Raw genomic sequence first — 17,000 nt, forward strand, 5'->3', positions numbered from 1 at the left:
AACAGAGAGACAGGTCGGTAGTTAGCCTGGGAGTTAGCCTGTGTTGGCCTGGGAGCTGAGAAACCTGGGTTCAAGTCCCCACTTGACCATGAAGCTCACTGGGTGACTTTGGGCCAGTCATTGATTCTGGGGCCATTGCTCCGGGGTACCAGAGAGGAGAACCCCGAGGGGCGAGAGAAAGATCAGTCAGTGCACAGGAAAAGAATAATTCCATGAATGATTCTAGCATGGGGTCACTGCTCTTCCTTACATTTCAATAGTGTTTCCAGACTGGCTGATATGTTCCTGACTTGTGACAACAAAGGGCCTGAGCAAATCACATGTCCTCAGGCAATTTTCATGAGACATGCAGTCCATGTAGATTTTCCTACTCTTTCCATTTGCACATCTCTGATGTGAATAAATGGAACTTCACAGGGATAGAGGTGGATAACTAATCTAGAGACATTTGGGCTGCAGTAAGTCACATTTAATTCAATGGTGGTTCCCACGGAGAAGACGTATAGGATTGCACTATAACTCATAAACCTAAGAGTAGGAAAGGAATCATGTTGATTTCAATAACTCCCCTGCCTCCGCTATTTCCTGTGCCAAGAACACCACAAAAAAGGGAATGATTTGGGAATTATATAAAACATCAGTGGCAACTTCTGCTCAGGCTATAGTAAAAGGGTCCTTAGGAAGTGGAGTCTCTTGATGTAACACTGTAATCAACTCTTCACTGGAAAATTATTAAAGCATCTTAGAAAGTGCAGAAAGCAATTCTTCCAGAAAAAGTTAAATGAAAATGTTGTATATGTGTCACACTGAGTTTGTGGAGATTATGAAGAATGTGATGCAGGAATGACAAGAGAGAGTTGTAAGGAAAAGGCCAAAGGGAATGCTGAAGGAATTTTGAAAGAGAGTAAAAGGTTAATATATTTTTAAATAATAGGGAATAGGAGAGGGAAGTTTTTATAGGAGGAAGGAACAGGGAGTAGTGATGGAAGGAACTGGCAATTTGGGAGTGATAGGGTATGAGTTAAGTGTGAAAAGAGAAGGAAAGAAGAAATGATAGATGTATAAAAATAGAGGCACATAGGAGCAAGAGAAAAATATTTTAAAAATCTAGTGATATTTGACAAATGTTCTGCCTCTTAAATGTTCCCCTATAAAATCTGATTAAAGCCCAGTATTTATGCATATGATAATTGGGGATTTTTACATTTTGAACTTTCAGCTTTGTGGACTTTTGATAATACGGACAAGTAGCTTCAAACTGAGAGTTCAAAAAGGAAAGCAGATAATATTGCAAGTACTAGCGAAAAGGTGTGTGAAGAGGAGTCAACAGAGTTGTTAAAGCTGGTGCTACAAATCAAGCAAGGAAAAAATATCAGAAATATGATTACTTGCTGCTGGGATTTACTTGCAGTGGTGACAAAAATGAGCCAAAGGCACAATGTGTTTTATGTTGCAAGGTTTGGGCTAATGAGTGCTTGAAGCCCATTAAGTTGCCACGACATTAAGAAAGAAAACAAATCCTGAATTTTTTTCACCCAAAACTTCCTCTGGAGCACCCGCCCTCGTGCAGCTCAGGAGGCGGAAAACATAATATCTTTTAAACGTCTCCTGCAGATATACCTTTTTACACAGGCTTTCCCTGATCTTTAATGTAGCTGGTTTTATACTGTCTTTTAAATTTTTTATGTTTTAAATTTATATTTGTATTTTATGGTTTTTAATTGAGCACAGTCCAGAGAGCTTTGGCTGATGGGCAGTATAAAAATATAATAAATAAATAAAATGATTTAATGCATTTCCTGGCTCCCTTTCAAGGGTGAAGCCTTCCCAAATGCTGAGGAGGAGCAGCAAGACATTCAAGCAACAGAGCTAGGTGTGCCACATGGTTTGCCTTCTTTCCCCTCCGCTAGCTTGCTGTCCACAGGTGTGGTGGTGAATGCTGTTCCGTTGTCGGTGTTGACGTCAGGTTCATCAACCAGGCTAGGCAACCTCCATCTATAAAATAGGGGCCGGGGAGAAGGAGCTTCTTGCGTTTTGCCTCGGGCGGCAAAGCATCTTGGATCAGCCCCGCTCACCCTATTCCACATTCCGAATGCATCCCTAAGTTCCAAGGAGGTAAGCAAATATCAACTTGTGAACTTTTGGAGGGTTTCTTCCCAAGGAGATGAAGCTTTGCACCACTGCTACCACCCCATCCCACCTCTGAAATCATTGACACACCTAAGGCAGGGAGAGACACAGGCAGGGAAAGATACAAAAATCTCCTTTATTGTGCTCCGGAAGCTCCAGTGTCAGTCAGGATGCAGGGGCAGGGAGAGGAACAGAAGATTCCAGCCATCCTTCCTCCAGAGTTCTTGTTCTCCTATCCCATGCGGAGAGGGGGCCTGGAAAGGCTCTGGAGGACAGAGATGACCCCTTTGGTGCCTGGCAGGTCATCATTTCCCTGAGGTTCCCGTGGTGCCGGGGAGGGGAGGAAGGGCAGGCCTGACCTCCCCATCCCATCCTCAAGTCTAAGGTTCAGACCTATCCTGAAGACTGCTGGCTTCTCCCACAGTGGGAGCATCCGGCTGAGCCTATAATACAAGGAAGGAAGGAGAATGAGTCCACAGGTACTCTCAAAGCCCCCACTCTTGCCATGACAGCACCAGAAACACCATCCCACACCACCTTCCACCACAGCCAGAACATGAGGACCGATCCATGCCAAAGCTCCCCATCCTTCTTGCTGCTCCTGCAATGCCTTACCAGCATTGCACCTCTAATGCGCTCTTGCCCACTGTGACAAGCGTATTTGCCCATTCTTACCCTAACCTCACGTTCTAAATCATGTTTATTCCTAGTACTTTTTCTTAAGATTTAGTTCTATTTTTTTTTTTAAAAAAAAATGTTGTTTAGAACTGAATTTTAAAATGTTGGAAACTGGAAAGCCTGGATTTGGATGTTTTAAAACATGTGTTATGTTTCTAACTAGTACTCCATGCAACTGACTATACCCCTTCGGGGAAAGCCCGACTTGCAATCTGAGAGTTGTGTGACAGAACTCCAGAGTGAGTTCCAAGATTTGGAGCAGGGCTTCTGGGTGTAGGGCACATCTCTCAACACAGTATGGCGCACCAGAATTTCCCTTTGGATTGAGGCACTCCAAGGAAAAACACTCTACTACAGCCTTCCTCAACCTGGGGCGCTCCGGATGTGTTGGACTGCATCTCCCAGAATGCCCCAGCCAGCTGGCTGGGGCATTCTGGGAGATGCAGTCCAACACATCCGGAGCGCCCCAGGTTGAGGAAGGCTGCTCTACTAGATCATGGGTCAGATGCCCTGCCTGGACAATGAGATTTCACCAGACATTGCCCAATTCCTTTCAAGCTCATGGTCTCTCACTTAGCATTAAAAACAAACAAACCTGAAAGCTGAGATTTTGAAGATACTAAATTCTGGGTACCCAGCCTCAATGGTAGAATACACACATAACCCTGCAACAGCTGGTCATTGCAGCATAGAAAATTTCATTCTTTAAAAGGTTGAGAGAGAAAGAGGGGAAATGGGATAGAGCCTCCACGGTGTTCTTTCTGGACAAGACTGGAAGAGACGAAGGCTAGAAAGGGGCAGTGATCACTTGGAAGCAATGTCAGCTCTCATGTGTGGACAAACAACCTGTTACAAGGTAGCTTCCGTGAGCCGTACTGACTCCATTTTGAAGCAACCCAAAACCCCACCTACAGACTGAGAGCATTCACAAAAGGCCTGGGTCAAGTACCATTTCCTGATAGACTTCTTCAAATGCATTCCCCAGAGACAAAGGCAGGGGTAAAACTAAGCAGAATACGAAATGTTGGATGGCAAGAGTCATACCTGGTCATACACATGCTAATACAGCCCTGTTGCTGAACTCCAGGCTGTATTAGCATGTGTATGACCAATGTGTATGGCCATCAATCCCCAATCACCCTCTTTTGTTATGCCTCTCTCTCCCATAACAAGTAACATCTCCCAGCGTTTATGAGCACTGTGATGACTGCTTTTCTTTAGCGATTTTGATTATCATAGAATCATAGAATAGCAGAGTTGGAAGGGGCCTACAAGGCCATCGAGTCCAACCCCCTGCTCAATGCAGGAATCCACCCTAAAGCATCCCTGACAGATGGTTGTCCAGCTGCCTCTTGAATGCCTCTAGTGTGGGAGAGCCCACAACCTCCCTAGGTAGCTGATTCCACTGTCGCACTGCTCTAACAGTCAGGAAGTTTTTCCTGATGTCCAGCCGGAATCTGGCTTCCTTTAACTTGAGCCCGTTATTCCGTGTCCTGCACTCTGGGAGAATCGAGAAGAGATCCTGGCCCTCCTCTGTGTGACAACCTTTTAAGTATTTGAAGAGTGCTATCATGTCTCCCCTCAATCTTCTCTTCTCCAGGCTAAACATGCCCAGTTCTTTCAGTCTCTCTTCATAGGGCTTTGTTTCTAGACCTCTGATCATCCTCGTTGCCCTCCTCTGAACACGCTCCAGCTTGTCTGCGTCCTTCTTGAATTGTGGAGCCCAGAACTGGACGCAATACTCTAGATGAGGCCTAACCAGGGCCGAATAGAGAGGAACCAGTACCTCACGTGATTTGGAAGCTATACTTCTATTAATGCAGCCCAAAATAGCATTTGCCTTTCTTGCAGCCATATCGCACTGTTGGCTCATATTCAGCTTGTGATCTACAACAATTCCAAGATCTTTCTCATTTGTAGTATTGCTGAGCCAAGTGTCCCCCATCTTGTAACTGTGCATTTGGTTTCTATTCCCTAAATGTAGAACTTGGCATTTATCCCTATTAAATTTCATTCTGTTGTTTTCAGCCCAGCACTCCAGCCTATCAAGATCACTTTGAAGTTTGTTTCTGTCTTCCAGGGTATTAGCTATCCCACCCAATTTGGTGTCATCTGCAAATTTGATCAGCGTTCCCTGCACCTCCTCGTCCAAATCATTAATAAAAATGTTGAAGAGCACTGGGCCCAGGACTGAGCCCTGCGGCACCCCACTCGTTGCCTCTCCCCAGTTTGAGAAGGTTCCATTGATAAGTACTCTTTGAGTCCGATTCTGTAGCCAACTGTGGATCCACCTAATAGTTGTTCCATCTAGCCCACTTTTAGCTAGTTTGTTAATCAGAATGTCATGTGGTACTTTGTCAAAAGCTTTGCTGAAGTCAAGATATATGACATCCACAGCATTCCCACAGTCCACAAGGGAGGTTATCCTATCAAAAAATGAGATCAAATTAGTCTGACAGGATTTGTTCCTGACAAATCCATGTTGGCTTCTAGTAATCACTGCATTGATTTCAAGGTGTTTACAGATTGACTTCTTTATAATCTGCTCCAGAATTTTCCCAGGGATGGATGTCAGGCTGACTGGTCTGTAGTTCCCAGGTTCCTCCTTTTTGCCCTTTTTGAAGATAGGGACAACGTTAGCCCTCCTCCAGTCGTCCGACACCTCACCCGTCTTCCATGATTTTGCAAAGATAATAGACAAAGGTTCTGAGAGTTCTTCCGCTAGCTCCTTCATTACTCTTGGATGCAGTTCATCGGGCCCTGGGGATTTGAACTCATTCAAGGAAATTAGGTGTTCTTTGACCATTTGTTTATCAATCTCAAACTGCAATCCTGCCCCCTCAACTTCTGCTTCACTTTTTCCAGGGGGGTCATAGATCCGCTTTTGGGAGAAGACCGAGGCAAAGTAGGAATTGAGCACTTCAGCCTTTTGTTTGTCATCTGTTATCAATTTGCCATCCTCATTAAGCAGTTGAACCACCATTTCTTTCCTCTGTCTTTTACTACTCACGTATCTGAAGAAAGCCTTTTTATTGCTTTTAGCATCCCTCGCTAATCTCAGCTCATTCACAGCTTTAGCCTTCCTGACGCCATTTCGGCACTTCTGCGCCACTTGTCTGTACTCTTCTTTTGTAGCCTGGCCTTCCTTCCACTTCCTATATGTATCCCTTTTTGTTTTCAGTTCATCAATAAGCTTTTTGTGGAGCCACATTGGTTTCCTCTGTTGTCTTCTATCTTTTCTCCTTGTTGGAATTGTTTGTAACTGTGCCTTTAAAATTTCATTTTTTAGATACTCCCACCCATCCTGCACTCCTTTTCTTTTTAGGCTCCCTTGCCACGGGACCTTACTTATTATAGTTCTGAGTTTATTAAAATCAGCTTTCCTAAAATCCAGAGTACGTGTATGGCTACGCTCGACTTTTGTCTCCTTCATAATCAAGAATTCAAGTATGACGTGGTCACTTTCCACGTGAGGAACAGATCTGGTCTGGATTGGGAAGGGATTGAAGGTAGAGCCTGATTTAGGGAAATGAAATGTTTTTGGGCAGATATCTGCGGGGGGGGGGGGGGAGGAAATCCAAACACACCTGGCTTCTATTCCTTTCTTCCTGCTCTTGCTGCAGTCTCTCCATCTCGCTCCGGATACTATTTAGGGAGGCTGGGGATTGAGAAGGAGAAGAGGGTCAGTCCACAAGGAGGACAGCACTGAGCCTCCAAGGACAGAAGTATACACAGGGACAACAGCTGAAAACAACTTACCTTGCAAAAGCTCTTCCAGCCAGAAGCAGTGGGGAAGGAGAAGGCAGAGAGACGGAGAGAGAGAGAGACAGAGAGAGTGAGTTAGTCACGTACTTTAGAAAAGTATTTCAAATTCCTAGGCTCCAAGTTCTAAATGCAACAACCCAATAAATACATTGGAAACCCAAGAATCCATTCAGAACCCACAACACACATGACCATCTTTGCACTTGGGAGCTGCCATTCCCCTGCCCACCTCTTTCCTCTTGCTCTCTTTCCAGCGCCCCCTGCAGCCCCGACTGAGAGGCTGCCTCCTCATCCAGCCGCTCCCGCAGAGACACAATCTCGATTCGCAGGCGCTCAGCCTGGTGTTCGGCAGCCCGGAGCTGCGCAGCAGACTGTTGTCTCAGCTGGTGCACCAAGGCCTGCAGCTCCTGCGGAGACAGAAGGATGGGGAAAGAGCCCTTACGGATCGCACTGGGGTTTTCGCCCATTCCAAGCCAGCATCCCACATGCTCTTGTCAACGCAAGAGAGAGGCCCAGCAAAATTACCGGGATGGTGCTAGGCAAGCGCCTGTTCTCCTCTTCTGTCGGGCAGGGAGCCTGGGAACAGGCCCCACCACGCAGCCCTTCATTCTCAGCATTGAGACGCTGCACTTCGTAGCTCAGGCGCTTGTGGGATGCGGCCAGGTCAGCCTGGTGGGGAATATAAGAAAATTAAGACTGGGACCTTTAATTCCTAACACAGGATTGAAAAGTTACAACCCTCCACGGGGAGGCCTTGGAAAAGCACTTTCCCACAGCAGAGTGCCTGAGACATCCTTCCCCAACCAACCTGGTGCCCCCCCTCCCCTCCCCCAGGCGTGTTGGACTACAATACTTGCCATCCCCAGCCAAGCTGCAGTCCATCACATCCGGGAGGCATCAGGTTGGGGAAAGCTGGCGGACTGTTTAAAAGGGAGGGGAAAGCCTGGAACCTGGGCTGAGTCACCAAGTGCCAGGAAGCAGAGGACCCTGAACAGTATCGGGGGGGGGGGGGGACTGTGTCTGCCAGTTCCTATCTTTCGAATAGACTAGATTTTAATAGGTCTGCCACCTTTCCACAGAGTAAGCGGTCTGCAGGGTGGGTAGCAATACACAAGGTGCACAAAGCATAACAATACATAAAAATAAAATCAATAAGCATTTCAAAGTAAGCAACAGCCAGAACAACTGGATTTTATATATGAAAAAAAAATCAAGGATCCAACATTTTTCACCTTCTTGCTCCCAGCAGCCATAAGGGCAGCTGCAGGTCCAACCAGTAACCGTCACACGACCTGCAAAGCCTAAACGGAATGTCTGCAGTCTCCTCCTCCCCAACTCCATCTTGGGAATCCGAACATGCAAACCCTGATTTCACCATCTAGTCAGATTCTTCCCCTACCCCCCACCTGCTTTTTATAACATCTTGCCTAAGAGATCTGCAGATCTCAGAAGCTTTCACATTTTTTGAGATCCTTCGGTTGGCCTAATAAAGGTATTACCCTACAATGGGTTTTGGAAAATCGACAACAGCACATTTCAAACGATCTTAATGTTTCAATAATGTCCCAGTAACAAACCATTCAAAACCCAAATGTCTGCACGCTTCCCTGCCTCACCAGCAGCTCTCACCTTGGGTAAGGTTTTACACCACGCCACGCCCCCCCCTCATGCCAGTGACATTCCTGTCGTGTTTCTCAAAACCTCCTGCCTTCTTGGGACACAATAACGAGGCCTGCTCGTTATTGTCCACAAAGCTTTATTCAAGCAATAAACATCTCTTCCCACTTGAAGAGAGCCTAATCTCTAGGAACTTTCCCCTGGGCAAAACGATGCAAACTAAGCAACACAATTGTCCTTTCAAGAAGAATGGAAAGCCTTTTCCTAAGGCATGGAAATTTTAGAGAGACTAGTTCTGAGGCAGCTTCTGACCGGACACCAGCCGGGCAGACTTTCTCTCTCCTTCCTTTAGCTCTGCCCATTTTAGGCTGTGGTGTACTCTAGGATCGGCTAACCTTTCCAAGCTCTCTCCCTTGGAAGAATGTTGGCTTCCCACTGACTGTGTATTATTTACCCTTGACAAGATAAGCTCTGGTTAAGGGCCTGTGAGAGCTTTCTCCCCCACTGGTCCAGGCTGGCCTGTTTCTGGCGCTGACTCCTCTACTTCAGAGTCTGATTCTGATTGATCACCTGAAACACCTTCTTCCAACCCAGCGGGAGCAGGGCTAGATATGACAATTCCCAATATATTTTCCAGCGACATCCCTACCTTTCCCAGGACTCACTGGGATGGCAACGTCACCACCTGGCTTTATGCAGCCAAAATGTCTCTCTCATTCAGCCATCCGTCAGTCCGAGTCTACCTGCAGCTCCTTCTGCCCTCTCCCTAGAGAGGGGAGATCCTGGGACTGAATCTGTAGTGCTGTCTACCAGGGGACAGAAGAGAGTCCTCCCCAGCCATGCCTAATTATATATTTGTAACCAATCTTGAACAAGGTGAGATATACAGTGTAATAAGACCACATCACGCCAGTCCTTCTACAGCTTCATTGGCTGCCAGTCCAGGTCCGAGCCTGATTCAAAGTGCTGGTACTAACATTCAGAGCCCTAAATGGTTTGGGGCCAGATTATTTGAAGGAACGCCTCCTCCCATATGTGCTTGCCCGGACCTTAAGATCATCCAGAGGGGTCCTTCTCCGTGAGCCCCTGCCAAAGGAAGTGAGGCAGGTGGCTACTAGGAGGAGGGCCTTCTCTGCTGTGGCACCCCGGCTGTGGAACGAGCTGCCCAGAGAGGTTCATCTGGCACCTACACTGTATTCCTTCCATTGCCAGCTGAAGACCTTTTTATTTTCTCAGTATTTTAAACACCTATTCACTTAAATTTAAACTTTGCTGTTTTAATTCCATATTTTAACCTATATCAATTTTTGCTGTGTGGTTTTATCCTGGTTGTGCTTTTTATATTGTATTTTGTATTTGTGTTTTGAGATGGTTGGTTGTTTTTATGCTCTTCATGGTTTTAATTTTTGTGAACCGCCCAGAGAGCTTCGGCTATTGGGCGGTATAAAAAATGTAATAAATAAATAAATAAATAAATAAATAATCCATAAGCCTTTCATCCTATGCATCAGTGCAAATGCACCGCAAGGTCTCCGCATCCATGGCATGAGGATGCTACATATCCAGCCAACGCTGTGCGAGCTTGGAACGTGCCGTCGCAAAGGCCGCACGGTGGGTATTTCTCCCTCCACACCCAAGGCCCCCAATCCCTGGTGTGGTGCTGCAGTCTTGGCACGATGGACCTGGATGTCTTTGGGCCAACGTGCAGCGGAAGAGGCTTCCTACGTGACAGGCGTGCCATCCGAGCTTCGCCACAGGGAGGTGTTCTGCGTCAGTCTCCACAGAAGGGCTACAACATTCAGCCCAGCTCTCAGCCGTCTCCCCTCGGCCGTCTCCCTCCAAAACCACCGTCCTGCATGCCCCAAGTTTGCTCCAACTGGGCCAGGCCTCATCCAAGCCCGACTCCTGCTTTCCCCTGCTAGACTGTGGCTCATGGCCAACACCGCCTCCCAAAACCCACACGCACTTGCTCACCATCTGCTCCTGAGTCTGGCGCTGGGTTTCGCTCACTGTGGCTTGGAGTCCCTGGAGAAGGCGCTCCGAGGTCTGGACCTGGGTCAGAAGAACCTGAACCTGCTCGGAAAACAAAGGGAGAGGATGGATGATTCACAGAGGGCAAAGCGGGTCAACTGCATGAAGCTGGGGGATTATGGGAGATGTAGTTTAAGATATCTGGACAGTGCCAGGTTGGGAAAGGCTGGTATAAAGTGCTGGATTAGGAGACCCAAATTCATATCCTGTCTCAGCCATGAAGCTCACTGGATAATCTTGAGTCAACCCTATTTCTTCACCCAGGGGTCCTAATCCAGCCCTCTGGGCTTCCCCAGATGTCACAGAATCATAGAATAGTGGAGTTGGAAGGGACCTATAAGGCCATTGAGTCCAACCCCCTGCTCAATGCAGGAATCCACCCTAAAGCATCCCTGCCAGATGGCTGTCCAGCTGCCTCTTGAATGCCTCTAGTGTGGGAGAGCCCACAACCTCCCTAGGTCACTGGTTCCATTGCCGTACTACTCTAACCGTCAGGAAGTTTTTCCTGATGTCCTGCCGGAACCTGCCTTCCTGTAACTTGAACCCATTATTCCGTGTCCTGCACTCTGGGAGGATCGAGAAGAGATCCTGGCCCTCCTCTGTGTGACAACCTTTCAAGTACTTAAAGAGTGCTATCATGTCTCCCCTCAATCTTCTCTTCTCCAGGCTAAATGTGCCCAGTTCTTTCAGTCTCACATCTCCTTCCCCCCCGCCCCCCAAAAATGATGATTTGGTGTTTCTTGGCTTTTCTTTTGCATCTTCCCCCCATTCTGAAAGACTGAAATGCCCCTCTGAAGACTTAGTTACTGGCAGTAGGAAATTTACACAAAAATATGCCATTTCCCACCCACCCCGCCCATTTTTTGCCCCACCCACCACTGGAATGTGGGCCCTGAAAGCTTCTCTAAAATTGAATTCAGCTTTCGAGGTGAAAGACGTTCCCCTCCCCTCAGGCTAATCCACCACATAGAGTTGCTGTGAATATAAAACGGAGGGGGAGAGAACCTTGTTCAGCTCCTGGGAGGACGGGCAGGATAGAATTCTACTATCACACGAACAGGCACTGAGGGCGTCATGCCACATACATACCTGCTTGGTGCATTCATCATTGCTACGTCTCAGTGCCTCCTCCAGGCTGGCCTTTTCCCGTGCTGCTTCTTCCAGAGCCTCACACTGCTGCCGGACCTGGAAGGAGGGAAGCCAGGGGCACAATGAGGGCAGGAAGGCCTCTGGGGATACATCCTCTTAAGTCCCCAGCAACCTTCTAGCAACCCCCTTCATGCTAACAAGAGAAACCCCCTCTAAGAGCAAAAGGAATGTCAGCAGGAGACGGTTAAAGTGGGTGGAATATTTATACATTCTGCCTTTCCATCCTCAAAGAATCTACCAAGGCAAGTAAAAAAAAAACACTTTAAAAGGAAAAAGCACAATTAACATGGGGGGGGGGCTCATCTACACCAAGCAGGATATTCCACTATGAAAGCGGTATATAAAAGGCAGGAGCCACACTCCTGCTTTATAGCAGTATTGAAGTGCACTGACAACTGTTGGGGCCCATTGATGCATATCATATACTGCTTTCATATCACTTTCATAGTGTTATATCCTGCTTGGTGTAGAAGTGTCATGGGCCCCAACGGTGGTCAGTGCACTTCAGTACCACTATAAAACAGTAGTGTAGACCCTGCAGTGCATTTCAATACCGCTATAAAGCAGCAGTGTGGATCCTGCATTTTATATACTGCTTTCATAGCGGAATATCCTGCTTGGTGTAGATGAGCCCACAGTAAGCAAAAGAAAGAAAAATCACAGTACAGCAGAGTCTTCAAAGCTGCCTTGATACTGAATACAGAATCACCTCCAACTAAAAGCCCCACTCCCAAACGCTCTACCAAAGAGCCTAGTCCTTACTATACGGCAGAAAGCCAGCAGCAACGGAGGTAGGCAGGCCTCCCTCGGGAGGGATTTTCAGTTAGGACTGCCGCAACAGAGAACACCTTAGCTGGGCACCTTTCTCCATCTTGACACACCAGTTGACACACTTTGTCCCAAGCACATGCACCTGTCCGTGGAGCTGCATCCATTCCGATTCAGGTACCAGCTGGTATCCAGCTGGCGGTAAGTAGATGGTCTCAGGCACCAGGGTTCCGGTGGAGGAGGCAATCGATGCAGTCTCGGGACTCGGGGGGCGTCTGCGTCGGACGGGAGGCCCGGGGCTTGGTGCCAAGGAAGAAAAAGAGGCAATGGAGACACTGTCAAGGCTACGGGCAAATTTCTCAGCCACTCCTCCTTCCCCCAGAGTAACATGGTCATCTCCAGGCGCATCGGAGGGCACAGCCTCAGGATCAGCAAGCAGGGATTCGGCTGAGCTACATAAGGAACGCTGAAGAGAAAGGAAAAACAATGATTAAGGAAGCCCTCATGGAGCCAGGCTACCCAAAATGGATACTTCAGAGACCAACCCCTATAGCCTGGTGTCTGGGTTGGGCAGGCTGATGTTACTGAGAGCTTAAGGAGTGGCCCACCATTGCCGTAGCCCTGTAATTCTGAGCCTGGAGTCAAAAAGCAAACACCTAATTGGCAGCTCACAACTGGTTTCCCGTAATGACTCATCTAATGTGATTTTCTCAGACTTGTAGCCACCCAGTAAAATCCAGCTCATCCTGCCGTCGCTCAGATGTCACTGGCTGGCTCCATCACTCCATTTTTGTCGCACTTGGTCATTTGCATGCTAACCATCTCTTGATCTAGTGAAACAACTACGACAGCCAAGTGCAGACTTGTGGCTCTAGGTTTACTGGAGTCAAGTAGCTGTACGAAGATTCTATGTTGATTTATTCTGGGGCAACCATCACCCTCAGGTGCATTTTGCAGGAAATCCCGGCCTCCTCCTTCATTCGTCGGCTCCTTCCCAAACTGCATACTCACCCTATTTTGAGCTGCTGGAAGCCACCCATCCCTTCCGACTCCTTCCTTCCTCAGCGCCCTATCTCCCCTTTCCACCCACCCGCATCTCACCTGCTCACCCTGAAGCTCCTGAACCAGTCCCTCAGCATGTGCCAGCTTGGCCTTCAGCTCCGCAATCTCTTGCTCCATTGGCAGCACAATGGCCCGGAGCCGCTGAGTGTCCTCTTGCGCCTGTGGGGAATACAAGAGCCTTCATCCTAGCCTCAGCTTAGCACCTTCCCAGTGAGCACCAGAAATCCTGGCTGTCCACTGCTTACCTTTTCCATCTGTTTCTCCAACGAGTCCAGGGGGTTGGTCCTCGGCAGCAAACGGCTCCAAGCATTCTCCCGGCTGTCCCGCTCCACAGCCGAGAGGCGAGCTTCATAGCTGGAGATGGTGTCTGTAGGCAGAGTGGACGCATGAGCAGCCACATAGGAAGCTGCCTTATATCAAGTCAGGCCATTGATCCATCTAGTCCAGTATTGTTATCACTGACTGGCAGCAGCTCTCCTGAGGTTTCAGGCAGGATTCTTTCCGAAGCCTGCCTGGAGATGCAGGGGATTGAACCCACGACCTTCTGCATGCAAAGCGGATGCTCTCCCGCTGAGCTATGGTCCCTCCCCACATACACGAGGCATCCCAGAATCCTGGGTCCTGCCCCCCACCCACCCACCCCAGTTCTAGGAGTGATCTAAAACGTCCAGGGAAGGCATTCCCTTTCCATCTCCTAACACTTGCATCCCTTCACCTTTCAAGATGGTCTGCAACGAAGCCACCTCCTCCTGGCACCGGCGCCGGACGCCCTCCACAGCCTCGTGTTTCGTGCCTTCGCTCACGGCGGCCACAGCTCGGACGGTCTCCACTTCTGCCAACGCAGCCGCCAACTGGGCCTGCAGGCTTTGGATTGTCTCCTCGGGGCCAGGGTCTCTTGGGAGGTCAGGACCAGGGGCGACCACATCCTGCACCCTCTGTGGTTCTTGGGTAGGAGGGGAACAGGGATGGGGAATGAAAACTGGGGCTAGATTTGAATCCAGGACTTGTTTCCCTGTTCCCCTCTCAAGTGAGCTCTGAACTTCTGCTGCTAGCCCTAGAACTCCTGACCCCCACTCTAAACCTTTGGCCTTTCACCTCTCCACTGCCCATGAACCAGCAGGCAGGCCAATCATCCTACCCCTGGCCGTGACCTCTGACCTGCCCCCAGTGCGTGTGACGCAAACCAGACCCCGGCTCTAGGAGCCCCCAGAGCGGCGAGGGGCGTGGCTTCCCGGTTTCCCGCCCCCTTTCCCTGCCCGCCGCCGAGAGGGGAGGGGGAGTTCGCGCGTACCTTCCATCCCGCAAAGGCTTCTGTGGCTGCGGCGGCTTCCCCGGAGGCCGAGCGGAGCCGGAATCCCCCGAGCGGAACCGGAAATAGCCGAATAAGCACGGGAACGGCCGAAAAAAAGGGATGTTCCCGAGAATGAACGGAAATGCTCGAACGGACCCGAAGGAGGGGAGGTTGCGCTTCCAATTCGCGCTCCTCCGGACCCGCCGAGATTGCCCGAGCGTTTCCGAAGAGAGCCGAAGTGAAGCGGGGACATAGGCGAGAAGGGTGTGTGTGGCTGCTCCCGGAAGTGCCGTTGCTGTTGCTGTCAGAGGGGATTAACAAGTGCCGGGGCTCACAAACCAGCCTCTAAGCCCCGTTGTTTTGACTTGGAAGAGCCGCGCTTGCAGATGGAAGAACGGGAAGGCACGGTAGCCTGCGAACCCTCCGTGGAGAAGGAACACTGCCCATGCTCAGAGGCTATCTCGTATTTCTCATTTAGTGTTCCAAATTTTACTCCCCTCTAAAAAAACATTTTTTTAAAAAACACCTTCGGGGGTGAACTCTGACCTCAAATACGCCCTTGCCCATAATTGAGCGCAGTAGGGCGAGCTGCCAGCTGGGATGAAGCAATTTTGCCCAATGCCACAGAGAAGGCGGCAGCAAGGCGAGACCTGCTGGTTCTTCACAGGGGGCCCCTGGAAAATACTGTGTCGCTGATACTGCCAGACCGGAGAGGCCCACTGCAGCGGCAGACCCAGAGGCCCCGCCGGACTCCCAAACCTCTCCCCTTTCGCTCCTTGTTGGCATTTTCCCCGTCGTCAGGGAGGCGGCTCGAAGGGTAAAGAGATTAGGAAGTCGTCCACTGTGTCCACTGTGCCAGATACAGCAGGAAAGATAAATCCGTGATTTTGTCCCTCTGTTTTAGAAATTGGCTTACCGGCAACACTGCCCCTCCTTAGTCGAATTGGGGTGGTGCTTAAAGAAAAGGAGACTTTGGAGACCTGCGGTGGGGGGAAGGGGAGAGGTAGGGGGAAGCATACACTTCAAATTACCCATTATTATATTGAAAAATAAATGCCATATTTAAGGACAAAGCCTGACCTGCAGAGTACCCAAAAAGTCTAGCCAAACCAAGCACCAAGGTTTGTAGTTCACATTCATGCTACAGGGTGACTGGAGTACAAACAGCCAGAAGTCAAAACTCAAGAAATCATTTAGGATGCCCCTGCATCTTTAGATCAAATAGGGGAACCAGAAAGTGTAAACACAGAACTAGAGAACCAAATTCAGCCCTGTTAGGTAATGTGGGATTTTTAAATTCAAGCCCATTTACAGATTTGGAGGGAGGGTAGCCACCTTGGCTTTGTTATTTAGCACTGTTAATGCGTTTCGGATCAGAATCCTAAGCACAAAACAGAGGCAGTGGTTGCAAGTACCAAGCAAGGACAAATATTTTATTATTATATTTATTTATTACACTTGTATACCGCCTCCATAGCCATAGCCAGGGCTCTCAGGGCAGTTCACAGAAAATGCTAAAGAGCACACAACTGCACAAAATCTGAATAACAGCCAAGGCAGTGGGGTAAAAGAACTGATATAATATGTGAGCACGAAAGAAATTATAACAAGATAGAGACATATAACATCATATAACTATAACATCAGTATACATGTATACAAAATAGAGTAAAGTTACCAAAACATGGTTCATGTATTTAGCAATGAATTGATGAGTGAGATAAGACTCCAGGACTCCAGATTTTATACATGTTTTGCCACAGCTTCCTCAGAACCTCACTATGATTACTGCAAAACTTAACACACTACAAATGAAAATAAATTCCCTAACTGAGGTTACACATATGGAATTGGGATTTATTTTCATTTGTATTGTGTTATGTTTTGCAGTAATTATAGTGAGGTTCTGAGGAAGCTGTGGCAAAACAGGTATAAAATCTGGAGTCCTGTAAAGTCTTCACTCGCTCAGCAATTCATTGAACCACGATTTGGTAACTTTATTTTGCAGTTGTGTGATGTTTAGCATTTGTCGTTGCTCGGATCAGAGTCCTGCCATGGGGGAAAAAAGTTCTGCTTTTTCTCTTGATACCTATCTGTCATTGCACAATTTAAGAAGAGACCTGCTGGATGAGATTAAAGCCTCATTTAGTTCCATCTAGATCAGCCTTCCTCAACCTGGGGCGCTCCAGATGTGTTGGACTGCATCTCCCAGAATGCCCCAGCCAGAGCTGGGGCATTCTGGGAGTTGTAGTCCAACACATCTGGAGCGCCCCAGGTTGAGGAAGGCTGATCTAGATCAAAGCCCCACACAATGGCCAATCAAAAGCTTCCAGGAAGTTCATAAGCAGGACTAGAAGGCAATACTCCTGCTGTTGCCTCCCACCTCTACGACACCCCACCCTAGGTATTCGGAGGTACACTGCCTCTAATCGTGGTGCTTCCATTTAGCCATCATGACTATTAGGCATTGACATACTTTTCCTCCTTGAATTTGACTAACCCCTTTCTA

The 17,000-nt window shown here is 48.3% G+C and overlaps 1 protein-coding gene across 1 annotated transcript; it reads right to left on the bottom strand.

Moving 5' to 3' along the window:
* Positions 1–2,247: 2,247 nt before the first annotated feature.
* Positions 2,248–14,597, bottom strand: RABEP2 (rabaptin, RAB GTPase binding effector protein 2). The gene is made up of 12 exons (XM_063137748.1): positions 14,492–14,597; positions 13,916–14,143; positions 13,446–13,567; positions 13,240–13,359; positions 12,284–12,604; positions 11,311–11,406; positions 10,165–10,263; positions 7,099–7,242; positions 6,803–6,980; positions 6,568–6,579; positions 6,396–6,466; positions 2,248–2,573 (listed from the first exon to the last, which is right to left on the bottom strand). Exons 1-12 carry the CDS (start codon positions 14,496–14,498, stop codon positions 2,511–2,513), a joined length of 1,461 nt encoding a protein of 486 aa, XP_062993818.1. The 5' UTR covers positions 14,499–14,597; the 3' UTR covers positions 2,248–2,510.
* Positions 14,598–17,000: the final 2,403 nt, after the last annotated feature.

Source organism: Elgaria multicarinata, chromosome 11 (genome assembly GCF_023053635.1).
Source record: "Elgaria multicarinata webbii isolate HBS135686 ecotype San Diego chromosome 11, rElgMul1.1.pri, whole genome shotgun sequence".
Lineage (NCBI taxonomy): Eukaryota > Metazoa > Chordata > Lepidosauria > Squamata > Anguidae > Elgaria > Elgaria multicarinata.

Bases quoted from the DNA above. Each gene is read 5' to 3' on its own strand.
- RABEP2 (XM_063137748.1), bottom strand. The intron at 12,605-13,239 runs GTGAGATGCGGG...CTTTCTCTTCAG, and splicing joins AGGAGCTTCAGGGTGAGCAG to CGTTCCTTATGTAGCTCAGC. The intron at 2,574-6,395 runs GTGTGTTTGGAT...CTTGTATTATAG, and splicing joins AAGAAAGGAATAGAAGCCAG to GCTCAGCCGGATGCTCCCAC.